General features: G+C 34.5%; 1 protein-coding gene across 1 annotated transcript in view; it reads left to right on the top strand.

Moving 5' to 3' along the window:
- LOC144251997 (DNA polymerase alpha catalytic subunit-like) overlaps positions 1 to 12,860 on the top strand; it is a 99,670-nt gene that overhangs the window by 69,316 nt on the left and 17,494 nt on the right. The window contains 8 exon segments of the mRNA XM_077794593.1: positions 18 to 134; positions 1,745 to 1,819; positions 2,687 to 2,834; positions 3,706 to 3,860; positions 6,748 to 6,832; positions 7,751 to 7,812; positions 9,134 to 9,223; positions 12,256 to 12,372. Of these exon segments, the coding sequence (XP_077650719.1) occupies positions 18 to 134; positions 1,745 to 1,819; positions 2,687 to 2,834; positions 3,706 to 3,860; positions 6,748 to 6,832; positions 7,751 to 7,812; positions 9,134 to 9,223; positions 12,256 to 12,372 (849 nt within the window).

The raw sequence follows: 12,860 nt of genomic DNA on the forward strand, positions 1-12,860 counted from the left end.
TTCCCACGGGAGAACAGAAAATTGATCTAAATACAGGGAAGGAAACAGAAATTCCAGTTACAATGAAGGGTGTTTACGATGAATTTGTTGAAAGAATAGCAGCAAAATATAAAATTATGAAGTTCAAGTCCAAGGTTTGTATTTGGTTGTAAATTTTTGACCAGCTTTCTTAATTTGTTGTTTGTTAATGTCTTGATTTTGTAAATAGGTATTGCATATCTACTTCATACAAAGTGCCTTCTGCATATCTCTAATTCATAGAATGGCAATCTCATAGGCATGAATATAAAAACTGTGTTAGATTTTTAAAAATAGTTTGCTTTCTTTTTAAACTGCTTGTAAAATAATGGTCATGAATTTGAATATATAGATAACTCAAAGCAAATTACTTTAAATGCTTACATTTCATGTTTTTATTCTGAAATGGCAAAGAAAACATTTTGATTTTATAATTAGTTATTGCCAATGCATTTTGATTAGAAGGTTAAGTAAGTTTTAGTTTTAAAAATCAGGGACTATGATGTTACTTCTGATAGAATGAAAGTCTTATATTCGTGATATGTATGACAAATTGTCCAAACTGGTGTTGGTGGCACATGCCTCTGATTCCAGTGACTTGGGAGGCTGAAGCAGAAGGGTTACAAGTTTGAGACCAACCATAGTAACTTAGTGAGACCCTGTCTCAAAAAATAAAAATAGCTGGGGATATAGCTCAGTGGAGAATGCCCCTAAAAAAAGAAACAATATTTTGATTTTAGTGAGATATTGATGCCTTTGGCCATAATTGTGGGGTCTGTAGCCCACTAAAAATATGGGAAGTTAGTAGTGATGGAAAGAAAGGGAGGATTGAGTTGCAAAAGATACAGCAAACAGTCTTAACTACTTAAGTTTTGGATTGTGGCTGAGTCACTTCTTTAAATTTCCACAAGTAATAATGCACAAGGCCTTGGGTTTGATTCCTAGCACTGCAAACAAAAACTAAAAACATAAAATTCCAGAGACAATGTGTTGTAATGGTGAAGCATATGAATGTTAGAGTCAGGTTGCTTGTGATTTAAGTCTTAGCCCTGCTGATTACTAGTATCTGATTGTGAACAAGTGCCAAGTGACTTCCCTGTGCCTGTTTCTTTATTTGACAAATGAGGCCCTATTGCAAGCATTGTCAAAAGGGTTAAATCTCTTGATTCATATTGAATGATTAGAATAGTACTTGACACATAGCCAATGCTTACTACATATGAACTATAATTATAATGTTGATTATTCTAGCAAGATGGAGTTGCTTAATGTCAATTAGTAACAAATAATTTTTATTTTTTGAGACAATATTTTGCTATGTTTTATCAGTGAGGCATGTATAGCTCTGGACTTAAACTCACGATTCTCCTACCCAGATTTCTGAGAGTAGCTGGGATTATAGGCATGTGCCACAACCTGTCTCTTGACAAATGATTTAATGCATTAACATTGTAAAAATAAATCTCTTATTGCTCCTATTTGAATGCAAATATTTTGATTTCTGTAGTGTCTAAGAGAAGTCTTTTTAACATTGTCACTATGAGTCTTAGTCCTAGTTGAAAGGTGAAAGGATACCTTTTTGGCTTTAATTACTCTTGTGTCCCACAAGGATGCTAGATTCCTGATGATTTAATATAGGAAAATGTATTATTTATGTAATGCTGGATAATTTGAGTTTTGAAAACTTTTTTGTCTTAATGATTTTTTAAAACATCTACTTATCCAGACAGTGGAAAAGAATTATGCTTTTGAGATACCTGATGTTCCCGAAAAATCTCAGTACTTGGAAGTTAGATACTTGGTAAGTTAAACAAAGAAAATTACCTGGTTTTGGTGAATGGCATTTTTTTCTACTTTTGAACTTTCAACTAGCTTTCAATTAGTAGTACTGACAGAACTCCTCAAGCCCACAGTTCATTGAGGTGGACATATAGTAATGAATAACTGAAATGGATAAAATTAATTTTAAGTACATAGTCTACAGGTTATACTGTCTTTCTCTGCTTTCAAGTATGCATCTTTAAACAAATAACTTGAAACAGCACAATTGTTTGTCAAGTGGAATGAATGCCACATGATGGAGTTGGACATCATTAGTCTGTTAAGTGTCTCTTGTAAGCAGTGGAAAGGTGAGAGAGGAGTGTCGGTAGCATCATTATAGTGCTGCTCTTGCTCTTGCTCCTGTGACAGGCAAGGTCGTTGCTGTAGGGTGTTAATTAACTAGACCTTAACCTCTTTTTACCTTTGTTCTAGTGTTTTGATCCCACAATGTTGGAAAAGGGAAACTTTTAAAAAATGTTTTTGGCAGTGGTGATGAAAAGTACCATGGAAGCTTTTTCAATGAGTCCCACTCTGTTGCTTTCATTCTTCTAATGGAGTGGTACTTACTTGGCTATTCTTTATCAGTGAGGCATGTACAGCTTTGGACACAAATTCTCTCTTGGGGGAGCTTCTTGGCCTATTTTCTTCTAATGGGTGTCATGAAGATGCATTATTTTGTCATTGTGAATTGTTTTTGTTTCCTACTGTGAATTGTTTTGGATTTCATTTGTAGCAAATTACATTTCACATGTATCAAAGGGGTTTCTTCTGCTGCTTCATAGAGAGGCTTTTGTTTATTTCAAATATAGACTTGGAAAATGTGAAGTAATAGTTTTAAACAAAAAAGATTTTTTTTCCTTTTAGGCAGAAGCTTCCTCAGTATTTAAAAGGAGAAACATTTTCTCATGTATTTGGAACCAACACATCCAGCTTGGAACTGTTCTTGATGAACAGAAAGATCAAAGTACCTTGTTGGCTTGAAGTAAAAAACCCAAGTAAGGAAAAATTTAGTCATAATGCTAAGTAGGTTGCTGATAAATGTGCTTTTTTTCCCCTAAAGGGAAGTTAAGGAATTGGTTTATATATTTTAGTGTGTTTATTTCCTTTTGTGTTTTTTCATCAAGATTTTCCTTGGATGATTGTAGGTATATTTGGAATCACTTTATCTCTGTAATACCTGGCAGTTTAGTTTAGAAGGGGGCCTTAGCACAGGCAGCCGTTCAGGGTGTGTCCCATTATGCTGTTGTTTACATGTACTTCCCACCTGGCAGATAATGCCCAGCTGTTCTCCATAGTAAACTGCTGACCTTTGGAGGGGAGAAGAATCACATCCTAATGTGGATAGTACTTGTTTTGCCTGTTACTTGATATTTTCTAGCACTTGTATCTGAGATACTCTTTTATCTTCATGAATCTCTTAAAAATGTTTTATGATTCCTCCATGGTAGTGCTTTGGGTTTTTTAAACCTATCTTGTGTTCTGGATTCTTTAGATCATTTTACAAAAAGCTTTGTTTGGATTTTAAAAAAAAATTGTAACTGTAGATGGACAGCATACCTTTATTTTATTTGCTTATTTTTTGTATGTGGTGCTAAGGATCAAATGCTGTGCCTCACACATGCTAGGCAAGTGCTCTGCCACTGAGCCATAGCCTCAGCCACTGTTTGGACTTTTTTTTTCTCAAGAAAATGAACATAGGTACACACACATCCAGTAATGTGGCTTATTTTTAGTTAGATATTATGTCATTTTTAATAGAAGATAGGACTGAAGAATATCTCAGTTAATCACAGTTGTCATAATTATGGTACTTTTTTCTTTTTAAGTTAACAAAAGCGATTGATATGTTATTTCTATTTTTTTCAGAGCTCTTGAACCAGCCAATCAGTTGGTGTAAATTTGAGGCCATGGCTTTGAAACCTGACCTGGTGAATGTAATTAAGGATATTGGTCCTCTTCCACTTGTGGTGATGTCTTTCAGCATGAAAACATTGCAGAATGCAAAGAACCATCAACATGAGGTAAAAAAAAAAGGACATATTTTGTATTTGTTCCTTAGGTGTAATACTTGGCCTGAACTTGTATAGCTTTACTGCAACAAAGTTGTTCTTGGAGGGGAAAGCATACTAATTTAGTACAAAACTTCATTTTGGAGAAGGAATTGAATTTGTTTCTTTGTCTGGTGTTGTGGATTTTTTCAAGGAGTTAAATTGCTGAAAATATTTTTTTAATGTACACAGAGAATAATACAATGAACTCTCTATATCAATCACATATTCAGCAGTTAGCAAATTTTGTGACACCTGTTTTTCTCCCTTCTCTTTTTTCTCTTGAAGTATTTTAAAGTCAGTTTCAAACAGCATGTCATTTTAACCCTGTGTGCCTTTGTATACATCTCTTAAAATATGCACATTTTCTTATATACCATCATTAGCAAGCCCAATAACAGTAACAGTGATTCCTTGATTTAGTCTGAAATCCCCAGCACATACTTAAATGACTTTGTTTCTCACAATGTCTTTTAACAGATGGTTTGAATCAGGATTTACACAAGATTCACAGATGGTGTTTAATTTTTGTGCCACTTTCTTCTCTTTTTAAATGGTATAACTCCCACCCATTCCCCCCACTTTCTTTTCAATGACATTGAATGATTACAAGAATCACTGATAGTTGTCTCATATAATGTCCCATTTTCTGTCTGTATTTGTTTGCTCTGTTGTGGTATCATTGGACTTCTTCCTCTCTACCAGTGGTTGGCAAACAGTGGTCTGTGAGCCAAATTCATCCCACTACCTGTTTTTGTAAATAAAGTTTCCTTGAAACACAGCATATCTTCAACTGTTTTTGCTCTACAACAGCAGAGTCAGTTAGTCATGACAGAGACCATGAGGCCTGCAAAGACTAAAATACTTATTTTTGGTCCTTTATAGAAACAGAGTGCCTACTCTTCCTCCATCCTTCATACATCCATATGCTATAAGTTATCTCTAAAGGATGAATTAGATTCAAGTTCAACTTTCTTAGCCAAAATACTTTATAGGTAGTAGAGTGTACTTCATATTGGAAGACACATAATGTCAGGTTAAGCTGCTATTATTGAAGCTAAGATTGGTCAGTGGGCTCAAATGGTGATAACCACTGTATATTTCTCCATCAGCTTTTCATCTAACCTTGCCACTACATGTGTTTTGGGCTGTTGTGGAGTGCTGTTGTGGTCTATTGCGTTGTGAGATGTTGAGCAGTGTCCGTGGCCTCTACCTGCTAGATGTGTGTACCCCCTCTCCCTGCTAGGTGTAACAGTCTAAAAATGCCTCCAGCAATTGCCAAATATTCCTTAGAGGAAAATGTGAGGGTACAGTTATCCCCAGTTGAGAACTACTGTTCTAATGCCTCCATGAATTAGTCATTTTACCTCAATTAGTTATTTCATTAAGAGTTTTAAAATGGTGGTTTTTACACACACACACACACACACACACACGTATGTGTATTCCCTATCTGTTGAATTCATTATTATTTTATTTTTGACATTATTATTTTGAAATGGGGTCTCACTATGTTGCCCAGGCTGGCCTTGAACTTCTGGGCTCAAGTGAGCCCCCTGCCTCAGTCTCTCAAGTAGCTGGAACCATAGGCGAGCACCAGTGTGGTCAGCTTGTTACATTTGATCCTTATGGTTTTCTTACTCTGATCAATGGGAGTTTCTTTATGTTTGCTTCATTTTGACATAAATGGGGGTATTTTTAAAAGAGGATTTTGGACAATATTTGCATTCTTTTAGTATGTGATTTCATCTTTATTTTTGGTAGTGCTGGAGACTGAATGAATGCAAGCGCTTGTGCATGCTGAGTGCATGCTCTACCACTGAGCTACAACCCAAGCCCTGATCTTTAAATAATCATTTCTGTAGATGATTGGAGTTAATAGTTAAGTGTTTGGGAAAGGTTCAATAAGTCCTTAGTTAAAATTAAAAAAGAAGTGTCCGTTCTCTTGTGCCCAGAGTTAGGTTTTTCACAGACTGTTTCCTAATAAAGTAAATAGGGCTCTGTGGAGAAATGGCTTAATGAAGGCAGGGAATGTTTAAGATAAATCTTGAACATCGTGTTATATCAGAAAGTAAGGATGATATTAAAATCTACTGAAGATATGTCAGAAGGACCTAGGAAACAACTTGCAGAGTATCCTACTGACCAAAGGTGGGACAATGTGAGCACGATAAGAATAATTGCAATAGATGGAAACACTCAGTTCATGATGATACTAACAACAATACCACTGCCACATTGCTCATTTATGAAGGATACTCGGGAACTAACTCATTCTTAAAACTGATAAATGAGGGAATCAAATCAAGCATTATCCTGACTTTTCTGGAAAACATACTGTACCTCAGGCAACCAAATAATTGATGAAGTGAAGTTTCTGTTCTTAGAAGGTTTTCAGCTAATAAATAATGAAGGAAAAATGGAATAATACCACTTTCTAATCTCCAGTGAAATAATGGCTCTAGGCAATAATTGACAGTGGCTGCTAATTTCACTGAAATATAGAAAAAACAGACATTATGTGTCTGTGCTTTCTGATAGAAGTAATCAGTAGCACCTCTAAAGTATTTTTGCCAAATAGTTGAACCTGGTTTTGATAAAGTCATTTGATCTAACTGTGAATTTATAGGCAGTACAGAAACAGAATGTGTTAAATGAAAGTGACCCTATTAGGATATAAGCAACAGAATCCATACTACGGAGCATTCTATAGGATAAACAACTCAGTTTCTTCAACTAATGTAAATTGCAGGGAGATGATAAGTGGGGTAGGGTTGTACCTGTAGTTTTACATATCAGTAAGAATGCAGAATATATATTAGGTGTCTGATAAGTGATTTCCTCCTTCCTTTCTTTGCAGGTTATTGCTATAGCAGCTTTGGTTCATCACAATTTTGCATTAGATAAAGCACCCCCACAACCTCCCTTTCAGTCACACTTCTGTGGTATGTATTTTTTAAAGATACTTTGTTAAAGACTTGATTTGAGTTTTTTCTTAGACTTTCAAAAATTATTTTCAAGAATAAATAGTGCATACTGTTAAGGTTGTTTTTAGCTATGGAAACTAAGTTTTATTGTCCAGAGTTTTCTGTGCAATGAGGCAGGTGCCAAGGAATAAATTAATGTTCGCCTATTCGGGAGAGGTTATAGTAATATCAAATTGAAATTGAGTTGTACTACAATTCAATGTGTGAAACATCCACAGAATTCTGTGTGTTTAATGAGTCAGTCTCCAAGGAGGATACTCATATAGTCCATGTTGAAAGCCAGTTAAATAAATTTTGTTTTAGCAAATTTATTTTGTTTTAGCAATACATTAGTTTTGCTAAACATAAAACAAAATTTATGATTACTGTGAAGTTTATTACTTAAGTAGGGGGAATACATAGAAGAAAACCCTGGTAATAGCTTGGTGAAAATGTGGATGAAACTAGTCATTAGCTCATTTCAACAAGCCTTTGTTCACCTCCTCTCTATGTTACTGTGAGAACAGCTATTTTTATGTTGTAGAGGAGAAACTCTTTTCCAAGTTTGAGAAGTTTGAACTGAGTTACTTCATTGTAAACTGGTTGAGGCTTTGGTGGTGGTGGGATTTCCTCTGGGAGAGAATGTTATAATCATTCATTTTGACTTTGATGGATAGCAAAATTTGATCAAAGTTTTAACAATTGTAGGGATAGAGTTCTGTGCTTGGTGAGTCATTTGAATCACAACATGATCAATGAAAATACTTGAACCTTTTAACATTTAGGGATGGGGGAATATTTATATCTAATTTCCAAATTTCTATTTGGAAACATGCATTGATGTCTACCTGAAATTAAAATAAAATGGGTTTTGGAATTTTTTCCCCCTTCTTATACTTGTGTCTAAACCGAAGGACTGTATTTTTCCATGTGCTTTCCTTGAAGTCATTAAGGAAAAGGTAAATAGCTAATTATTCCTTTTAAATATGAAGTATTTATTTGTTTGGAAAGAAAATAGGAGGATAGTATGCTCCATGAATTTTTTTCTGGGCCCTTAATAAAATGGCAGGGGAATAATAAAATGTAGTGAGCTTTTCACAAAGCTAAATGTATTCAATATAAATAATTTTTTTGGAGTGTACATTTTTTATTTTTTTTCTTTCATCTCCTTTTTAAAAATTTGTTCTAATTAGTTATACATGACAGAATGTGTTTTTTTAAAGAATTTTTTTTAGTTGTCAATGGACCTTTATTTATTGATACGTGGTGCTGAGAATCAAACCCAGTGCCTCATACATGCTAGGCAAGTGTTCTGCCACTGAGCCACAACCTCAGCCTGACCGAATGCATTTTGACACATCATACATAAATGGAGTATAACTTCTCATTCTTCTGGTTGTACATGATGTAGAATCACACTAGTTGTGTAATCATATATACACATAGGGTAATAATGTTTGATTAAAAGTTCACTTGTTAATGTCTTCACGTGACAAAATCAAATGCTGCAACCTTGTCAGGTTTCATGTATATTATTTTAAATTGACTTGAGAAGTCCAACAGTTTGAGGGTACTTTTAGGTTAGGCTATCATTTGTGACATGTCCTGAATTACCTATCCAAGTACAGTGACCTAGGAATTCTTGTAGAGTCAAACTGACATTTTTGTGACGTAGTTGTGGAATACATATAGTTTTCAATTTCTATTTTAAGAGATTTTTAATAAGAGCAGATTGAATACTTGATTTATATTCAGCAATCCAAGTGGAAGGCTTTTGTGTAAAGATAGATTTTATTTATATTTAAAATACTCACAATTTTTATATTTGTTTTTAGTCTAGTTTCTTATTTATCTGTTCTTATACCATTATTTGAGAATAGTTTATACAACCCTTGGAATTTCTTTTCCTGATAAATACATCAACAGTGAAGTCTACCAGGGATTATATAGGAAATTAAGTAATGCTTTTGAAAGGTACTCTGATTTATATGCTTTGAAATGTGTCCAATGTACAAACATGTCTCTATGGAAGGACATTTCTGCTCTTGCTGTTGCTTAGCACTTAAAATTTTGCTTTATTCTCATGCATATTACTAGAATGAGCTCCTCAGAGACTTTGTGCAATTATTATTGCAAAACCTAGAATCTAAAATTTCATTTCTGCATTTAGTTTTGAAATGGGGAGTTTCTTTTAACCCTAAGAAATGTTAATCCTGGTTAAACAAGAAGCCAAGGTATAATACTTTAAAGAGTTGGTGACTGGTATGTTTTTATTAACAGAATGTGAAGGTTGAGGTTGCTACAACAGAAAGAACACTGCTAGGTTTTTTCCTTGCAAAAGTTCACAAAATTGATCCTGATATCATTGTGGTAAGTAGCTTTTTGATCATGTTGCGGGGAAACTCTTCATTTCTTAGTCCTTTTCAGTGTGACTTTATTGGTTATTTTTATTGTTTATTTACTTTTGAGCTCCAAAGAATCTTTTCAGAGTGAAATGAATTGCTATACTAATTACAAATAGAAAGGGGAAAAACCCTAGCCTACTATAAGATAGGCTGTGTGTGTGTGTGTGTGTGTGTGTGTGTGTGTGTGTGTGTGGTGTGTGTTGCTCGGGATTGAATCCAGGGCTTTGTGCATGCAAGGCAAACACTTTACCAACTTAGCTATATCCCCAGCCCCCTAGGCTTTTTTTTTCTAATATTAAAGCAACCCTTGAATTATTATTGAAGTTTAAAATACTCTAGTTATTTACAGTTGACGAGACCACCATATCAGTTAGTAAATGTATATAAGCTATTAGTATCTTTAAAATTTTTGCTTAGTGACCCAGATGTATAGTGTCAACAGGAGTTAATTAATTCCCTTGATTGGGTGCAAATCAGAAAACTAAGTATTTTAGTTTTATGAGCCTAGTGGATCTCTATGACATACCTTTGAGAGCTCATACTAGCAATTTTTTTTCTCTTGACAACTTCCCATGTTCCGACTAGATAGTGAGAGCTAATAATTCATTGTTTTGCCCCAGTTCGTAGAAGTTATAAAGCAAGATATTTACTTTTGTGTGTTTTTTGGCCTTCCTTTATATGCTTCTTGATAGGAATTTTTCCTTTTGTCTTTTTTTCTGGGTCAATTGATCAGTCAAACTCTATTGTTTTATTTTTTGACAGAAAGTATAATAAACACCTATATTTTAAATATGATATTAGTAATATGGTTATAATATATATTAGTGGTAGATGGACACAATACCTTTATTTTGTTTATTTATATGTGGTGCTGAGGATCAAACCCAGTGCCTCACACATGCCAGGCAAGTGCTCTACCAATGAGCCACACCCCCGCCCCTATATATATATATATATTTTTTATTGTTAGAAAAATTAATAAAAAACTGTTCTTATATTACAGCTTCTTTTTAAAAGATCTTTTAAAAATGTGTTCTTTTTAGATATACATGAGTAGGGTATTTTTGTTTGTTTGTTTTTTAAGATAGGGTCTTGCTAAGTTGCTTAGGGCCTCACAAAGTTGTTGAGGCTGGCTTTGAACTCACAATCCTCCTGCCTCAGCCTTTTGAGCTGCTGGGATTACAGGCATATGCCACTGCATCTGGCAGTAGAGTGTATTTTGACATATTATACGTACATGTAGTATAACTTAGTCTAATTGGGATCCCATTCTTGTGGTTGTACGTGATGTGGAGTTTCACTGGTGATGTATTCATATATGAACATAAGAAAGTTATGTCCTATTTGTTCTACGATCTATTCCCAGTCTTCTCCCTTCCCTTCATCCCCTTTGTCTAATACACTTAATTTCTATTCTTTCCTCCCCATGTTGTGTGTTAGTATCCACATATCAGAAAGAACATTCAACATGTTTTTTTGGGATTGGCTTATTTAACTTAGTATGATAGTCTCTAGATCCATCTATTTACTGCCAAAAGTCATAAAGTAATCTGGTTATATTGAAGCCTTGCAAAAATGTTTGCCATATCCTTCAGGTTCATTTTTATTCTCAGATATCTTATCTTGTAGTGGCATAGCTACTGTCCTGAAAGCCTGCGGATTGTTAAAAATGTCTCTGCACCCACATCCCTTTGTTATTTCAGGACCCATATTTAAAGTGTGAAAAAATCTGTCCATAGTCCTCTGATGCTCTGACTTAGCACTGGGCCCACACCTAGTCTCGACTAACAGTAATTTGGTCCCCAGAGTGATGTCTTGGAGCACTATGATACCTGGCCTGACTTAGGATGTTAGAGCCAAGTCTGAGTGAGAAATTCGAATGTAAGATAGAGTCCTGACATGAGTTTGGGTCCCTGATCCCAGGCATGATAATTTGAAAATGATACATTCTTATAATCCTTTGGGACTTTAATTTAATAGACAAAACTGCCATAAATATATAATGGGGTATATTGTTTTTATGTGGTGGTAAAGTACACATAACATAAAATTAACCATTTTGACTGCTTTTAAGTGTACAATTCAGGGATATTAGCTACATACATAATGTGCACCCATTAACACCATCCATCTCTGTAATTCTTCATCTTCTGAAACTGAAATGGTACTAATTACCTCCTCGTTCCCCTAGCCCCTGGCAACCATCATTCTGCCTTCTGTCTCAATGATTTTGTATACTCCAAGTGGTAGTATATGTTTTTAATTAAAATTAGTATCAAGTAAATCTATTTATTGATAACAATTATTTTGAACCTCGTCTAATTTTTAATTAAGTGAGTAATGTTATTCACGTGACAGAAATTGGGAATTATAGAAATGAAAAAATCTAGTTGCATTTTGAGTTATTTTCTATTCTATACAATTTTGTTTACTTCTTTTTAAGTTTTTTACTTGAACTATTCATTGGTATTATATATTTATTTTGTTGCATATTTATTAAGTATCTAAATCAGTAGGGGTTGAACTCAGGTTTTAAAGAAGCCAAATGCAGTTCCTGAATTTTCTAAGAAGTTTTTTGCAAACTCCTACAACACAAGCAGGTTTTCTGTTTTTAAGGAAGCAAAATTGAATTGTTTGAATACAGCTTTTAGTGATCATGTAAAAGTATGGGATGTTAAAATTTACATTTGCTTTTGAGATTGTGAGGCATGCGCTGCAAATTAAAAGAGATCATATGAACCTTGAATCAATTAGTATGAAATAAAGTTTAATTCAAACAATCTGCTTAGCAGCCTTGTTAATGTCAAGGCTAATGAATGCTGCTGATGAATAAATTCCTGAAGAAGAAAGGACCCCCAATCGGAGGTAAGCTCACGATGTGATGTCTTCAATTAGAGACCAGAAAAAGAAAGGGCAAAGAAATTCTGTGTGTTTGAAGGTAAATCATCTAATTTGCATTTGTTATAATGTTATTGGCTGCCTCCTTTTTCTGCCTAGGGTCATAATATTTATGGGTTTGAACTGGAAGTGCTACTGCAGTGAATTAATGTGTGCAAAGTTCCTCACTGGTCTAAGATAGGTCGTCTGAAGCGATCCACCATGCCGAAGCTTGGGGTAATGGTAGTTTTGAAAATCTTATTTCTTTTATTTGCCATTTTTTTATTGGGTACTTACCAAGAAAGTACTATACTTTTTTGAATAGGAATTGATTGTCTTATAGGAACTTCAGTACATTTTAACTTTGGTACCAAATGTCTTTTCCTTGGAATCCAGCATTTTACTTGAAAAAGCCACTGGTCATTTTTTAAATCAATGATTGGAATCTAGAAATAGTAAAGAAAGACAGCACATACATATTACTTTTACTTCAGCATTCCTAAAGTGATAAGCCTTAGGGTAGGGTTGCAGGGTTCAGAATTCATTGAGTATTATCATTCAGGAAGATGGGAAGAATGAATGGAAGGGAGCTAATGTGAAATATAAGAAAGCAGTGAGCTATGTGCTTTCTCATGTAGTTAGCCTCTCATAGCAACTTCAATTTCATTTTGTAGACATTCACACAGGTCTAGTAGGGGAAGAACTGAGATTTGAACCCAGATCAG

The sequence above is a fragment of the Urocitellus parryii genome, unplaced genomic scaffold (genome assembly GCF_045843805.1).
Source record: "Urocitellus parryii isolate mUroPar1 unplaced genomic scaffold, mUroPar1.hap1 Scaffold_35, whole genome shotgun sequence".
In the NCBI taxonomy this organism is placed as follows: domain Eukaryota; kingdom Metazoa; phylum Chordata; class Mammalia; order Rodentia; family Sciuridae; genus Urocitellus; species Urocitellus parryii.